Here is a 5,952-nt window from a genome sequence, read left to right as displayed (position 1 = left end):
ACTAAGCCCTCTTTTGAAAGATTGCCAGCTGATTAAGTCAGGCCTGCCTAGGATATTCTTCTTTTGATTAATCTTTTTTTTTAATTTATTTAAATTGTTTTTATTAAGTCATACACATAGATCATGAATACATTTATTCATATGTAGGTACACATTGAGGTACAATGTGTTGCTTTTTTATACGATTTGGAGGGCTTACATCAAACTAATCAATACAGCTTTCGCCTCATTTCCTTCATGATTCTGTTAAGACATTTATGTTCTATATTTGATAGATTTGACTTGTACCCTTGCAATATGCTCCATAGGTGTGGTCCCACCGTTTACCCTCCCTCTATCAAACCTCCTTCTTCTTCTCCCTTCCCACTCCGTTTCTCTCCTTCATCCTGGACTTTAGTTGTGATCTCTCTTTCATAAGAAAGTATGAATGAATATAAATTGGTTTCATAGAAGTACTGAGTATCTGGAACCTTACTCATAGTGAGAAATGATGACTGACAAGTGTTTACCTTTTACTTTCTTTGCCTTTATTTGCATCTGGGCCTTAAGCCAAAGGGATAAAAAGCATAAAGAGTCGTTTTCTATTATCAGTGATTCTGATAGAATTTTAGTTACGTCTGCAGAGTTCCTTTGCCCTTGCCACATAACCCAGGGCTAATAATTAGGGGACAGAGATTGTGGGGGTCGTTTCCGAATTCTGCCTGCCACAATTGCTTTCTAGAAATATGCTATTTAGTTGTACCTGGAACTTGTGAGAAACAGCTCCCTCTTGACTCTTCTATTAAATTGGCTAAATTGCTTACCCCTTGCGGACTGAGGAGGAACAGCTAAGTGCTGGTTTGCAGGGCTGGCTGTGTAGGATCTGTGATCTGATGGGGTAGAATGTGCGGTAGTAGTGGCTGCTCTGCCGGTGAGCTCAGGGTGGTGTCAATGCAGTTTCCTGGACAAATTTATTTTGAACATATGTCAAAGTTTATTATGTATCCATAAGACAAACCACAAATAAAGTATGCTAGTGCAAAATGACAGGAGTTTAGGCCTGACTGCTATTTTACTTCCCGTGGTCATAAAAACATCATATTCTATCAGTGATAGGGTCAGTTTATGACACGAATGGTTTGGGCCATATTCTGTCACGAACTATTAATCAGAAATAGCAAGCGCTCTGGTTGCAAAGCTAATGATAAGCTAATTGATCGATGAGTATTAATTAGATGTATCAAGAAACAAGATTTTATGCATTCATGATACATGCCAAACGGAGGTCAAGCAGAAGTCAGCTCAGAGAAGCTTAGTGTCCTGCTTTTTCCCAAGCAAAGTTTTCTAGCATGCAATTAAAGATACTGAACATAAGGTTTTGGGGACAAAATTTTTATTTCCTAGTGGGTAGAGGTGGAAGTGACTAGAAGCCCTGTTACATGGGGAGGAAGAGCCCACTGAAGGAAACACATTTGAGTGGAGAAGAATGAGATAGGCAGGTAGAGCTCCCTGTCCCCTCTGATGGCTGTCCACATCTACAGCCGGCCTTAGAAGCCTTATAGTCCTAGAACAGTAGCTCTGGAAGGGCCCTTGGAGAACACTGCAACCTGTGGCTTCCCAGCTGTGTTCTGAGAAGCCCAAGAAGCCAAGGGGAAACAGAATAGTGATGATGTATCACCAGGTAAACAGACTGTACCAAGTGGGGAGACCACATATAACAGCCCCCCTTAAAAGAAAGACTGAGCGAAGTTATTTTCTCAGATTTTTTTTTCAATTAGAAGAAAAAAGTCTTTAATCATAACATAAATTTCAAATCTCATGTGTTATGGTTTAGTATTGCCTTTGGTTTGAATTGCATATGTGAAGGGGACAGGCACACTAATCTCTAGTGCTTAGCGTCTCCAAGGGTATTTTTTCAGCTCGGCTGAATGGGTAGAACTGCTTCTATGAGAGCAGCTTTGCTTTTACCAGTTTTTGTGATTTGGGTTGTAAATATAATTTTTATTTGTGAAAAAGTAGTATTGGTACAATCCAGGATACAGGTTACAGAAAAAGTTTCATGTATTTTAACTACTTGCTCTGTTTTGTTTTCTTTTAGTCAGGGGCAGTGACATGATTCGAAGTTAATGTATTTAAGTCATTATTCTGGAGGGGGGCAGGATGGAAGGTAGGGCAAGACACCTGGGCCTCAGTTTCTCCTCTGTGAAACAGGACTGATTCTAGCTTTAATATTTCATAATTCTTGATTGTGGGTGAGCCCTGAAGCCTGAGTTCCTGTAAGTGACAGGTTTTGTTTATGAAAATCAGCCAGGGGAGATTTATGTATTCCTGGCATTTAGAGTCAGGGAGACTATGTGAAGTTAATGGGTTTACAGGAAGGGAATGGGTTTTGTGGGGTTCCCATTGCTTAGGGCAGGCTAGCTGTTGATGTAATCAAGAGACCACAAAGAATAATTTCTCTGCCTGTCCCTCTTTAACAGTTTGTGTCTCCTGTGACTCATGCTTCTGGGTCTTAGACCTTGGAGAAACTGACTCCATTTCCAAGGCTGCGGGTGAGCCAGCCTGTACCTCTCTCTCCTCGGTAGGCCCCAGAGGAACTTTGATACTCCTGTGGCCCAGGGGATCTTTGCCAGAGGCGTCTCCTTCATCTTGGAACTCACCTACATCTTTCAGCCTGGCTAAGAGAACTTAGGCATCAGTTCCCAAATCTTAGGGCTGAAAGAGACTTTAGAGACTGTTGAACATAAGGGGCGCCAAGCCTGGCTGTACATTCAAACCACCTAGGCAGTGGGGAAGAAGGGCTCCCTCCTGTCACCTTTCATATCTAATTCAGTTAGTTTGGATTGGGACCCAGAAGTCAGTGTTTTTATACTTACCTTAATTTTATTTGATTTAAAAATTACATATGTATGTATTTACTCTTTTTAATATAGAGACTTATAAATAAAAAAACCCTAAAATTCTATTTTCCCCTCAACTCATTTGGTGTAAAAAATTAGAATTAATACATGATCATGTTTAAAAAATTTGAATGGTATAAAAACATGAAAAATGAAAAACACGAATCTCTCCTATCCCTCGTCTAACTCCCCCCCCAAAGTATCTACTGTTCACACTGATTACACTCAGAGTTCTGTTGAACACTCACCGTCACGGTTCTGTTTCCCCTTGACTTCTTGGACTTTTCAGAACGCAGCTTGGAAGCCACAGGTCACATAAAGAACTATGGAATATTTTTATGTCTATATCCTCACTCATCTACCTACTTATTTCTATAAAACCTGAATCAAAGGGACTATCTTATACCCATACACATTATCCTGTATCTTGTTTATTTTTTCACTTAAAAGATTTTGTAGCTTACCAAAGATCAGACTTTTAATAACTATTAAGTAAGTTGATTTCTTCCTTCTCAAAGAGTTATTACTTATTTCTCCTGTCTAAGTGAAACACAGTTAGACCAACATCCTCCCATCCCCCCCTACCTCCTGGCCTCTGCTAACTACCATTCTACTTTCTGCTTCTGTATGTTAGATTTTATATTAGGTTCCATGTACAAGTGAGAATTTGTCTTTCTGTGCCTGGCTTTTTTTACTTAGCACAATGTGCTCTGGATTCATACATGTTGTCCCAAATGACATAATTTTTCTCTTTTTAAAGGTGGAATAATATTCCATTGTATATATACCACATTTTCTTTATCCATCCAAGGTTGATGGACACTCAGGTTGATTCCTTAACTTGGCTATTGTGAATAATGTTAGAATAGACATGAGAGTACAGAAGTCTTTTTGACACAGTGATATCAAATCCCTTACTTATATGCTCAGAAGTGGGGTTACTGGGATTATTAGGTAACTTTATTTCTAGTTTTTAAAAAAAACTCCAGATCCTTTTCCATAATAGCTGTATTAGTTAAATAAATTAATATTTGTAACATGCTTGGAATAATGGTTGATTTGTAGCGAGTGCTACATATTTGTTAAATGAGTGAATGAATAAACAAACATATCAATGAACAAATACATGATAATAGCTGCATGGTGTTCCATCATATGAATATACCCTACTTTATTTTACTAAAACCATGCAGAATAAGTGAGTTCTCCCCAGAAAAGAGGGAGCTCTGTTCCCAGGAGAATGGGGCATGAGGTACAGGATGAAAACCAGTGAGTTTCTCTTTTTATTTTATTTTATTTTTTTGAGACAGAGTCTTACTATGTCGCCCTCTGTAGAGTGCTATCATGTCACAGCTCACAGCAACCTCCAACTCTTGAGCTTAAGCAATTCTCTTGCCTCAGCCTCCCAAGTAGCTGGGACTATAAGTGCCCGCCACAATGCCCAGCTGTTTTTTTGGTTGTAGTTGTCATTGTTGTTTGGCAGGCCTGGGCTGGATTTGAAGCCATCAGCTCCGGTGTATGTGGCTGGTGTCCTAGCCGCTGAGCTACAGGCACCAAGCTGAGTTTCTCATTTAAAGAAGAGAGAACAGACTAGTAGTTAAGCATGGAACTACTTGGGTTCACGTCTTTGGTCAGATTAATGACACCTCTGTCTTTTAGGGTTGTAGAGTCCTCATCTATAAAAGGGGCATAATTGAAGATAGAGGCCAAGGGATAAAAAAAGGACAGTAATTATAGTTTCTACCTGAAAGAATTAGTGCTCCAAGTGAGGACTGACTGAGTAGATGTAAAGTGCTCAGCCTGGTAATAGCAAGCCCTCAGTAAATAAGCCATTTGCTGTAATATGATTAATGATCAAAAGGCCTTAAGATGATGTTATCTGGTAAATCACCCAAGCTTCTGACACATGGGAGTTTCCCTCTAAGTTGGGAGGCAGGGAGACAGTACACAATGGTGACTTTCCTTTCCCGTCTGTTGCAGAGTGAAGCAGCATGGACACAGTCAGCCAAGTCCCCACAGAAGTTGTGCTTCCCAAGCACATCCTGGACATCTGGGTCATTGTTCTCATCATCCTGGCCGCCATTGTCATCATGACCTCCTTGTTGCTGTGCCCAGCCACTGCGGTCATCATCTATCGTATGCGGACTCATCCCATCCTCAGTGGGGTTGTCTGAGAAACTACGACCAAGAGGGCCAGGCGAGGGATGAGGACAGGAGTCCCTCCCCCAGCCTCATCCCTGTTCTCAGAAAAGCAGCATCAGGGTCTCTGGAGCTTGGACTTCAGTTCTGGTTTTGATTCTGCCACGGACCAGCTATGTGAATTCAGTCATGGGGTCTAACTGTATGAGTTCCAGGGTCCTCATCTTTCACAGGGGGATTATGATCCCTGCGCTTTCTACCTCTCACAGGGTTGTAAGAACCAAAGCACTTAGTGGAGCTGAAAGCTATGTGAGCAGTAAAGTCACCACAAATAAACACATGTAATGCTGAGTGCTGAGAAACTTCAAAGAACCAAAGAACCTAATGGCTGGCGATGGCCTCAAGGTGGTGAGGGGTACCCTGGGTCACAGCAGCCTTTGCTAGTGCCCCTCAGGTCAAATCATGCTAAGGACACCCTATCCTCATTCCAAGGGGCCAACAGTACACTGGCTCAGTTATTTTCTTTTTTTTTTTTTTTTTTTGAGACAGAGCCTCAAGCTGTCCCCCTGGGTAGAGTGCCATGGCATTACAGCTCACAGCAACCTCCAACTCCTGGGCTCAAGCGAGTCTCCTGCCTCTGCCTCCTAAGTAGCTGGGACCACAGGCGCCCGCCACAGCGCCCGGCTATTTTTTGGTTGCAGCCGTCATTGTTGTTTGGCGGGTCCGGGCTGGGGATTCGAACCCGCCACCTTAGGTGTACGTGGCTGGCGCCTTAGCCGGTTGAGCTATAGGTGCCGAGCCAGTTATTTTCTTTAAGGTGGCATTCTCTGTGTTTTCTCAGTTGGGAGGGAACTGAGCATGGCAGGGGTAAGGAGATCAGTAGGACCTTCTAGAACCTTCTCTGTGCTAGAATCTCTGTCTCTAAGTACTCTGG

At 41.9% G+C, this 5,952-nt stretch overlaps 1 protein-coding gene across 1 annotated transcript in view; it reads left to right on the top strand.

Moving 5' to 3' along the window:
- Window positions 1-5,295, top strand: part of SMIM3 (small integral membrane protein 3) — a 17,059-nt gene extending 11,764 nt beyond the window's left edge. The window contains exon 2 of the mRNA XM_012807972.2: window positions 4,860-5,295. Within this exon, the coding sequence (XP_012663426.1) occupies window positions 4,871-5,053 (183 nt within the window). The 5' untranslated portion in view covers window positions 4,860-4,870 and the 3' untranslated portion in view covers window positions 5,054-5,295. The remainder of the gene's footprint in view (window positions 1-4,859) is intronic.
- Window positions 5,296-5,952: the final 657 nt, after the last annotated feature.

Source organism: Otolemur garnettii, unplaced genomic scaffold (genome assembly GCF_000181295.1).
Source record: "Otolemur garnettii isolate 467f Iridium unplaced genomic scaffold, OtoGar3 scaffold00003, whole genome shotgun sequence".
Classification (NCBI taxonomy): domain Eukaryota; kingdom Metazoa; phylum Chordata; class Mammalia; order Primates; family Galagidae; genus Otolemur; species Otolemur garnettii.
Note: the sequence above shows the minus strand (reverse complement) of the source record. Positions and strands in the feature narration are given on the sequence as shown.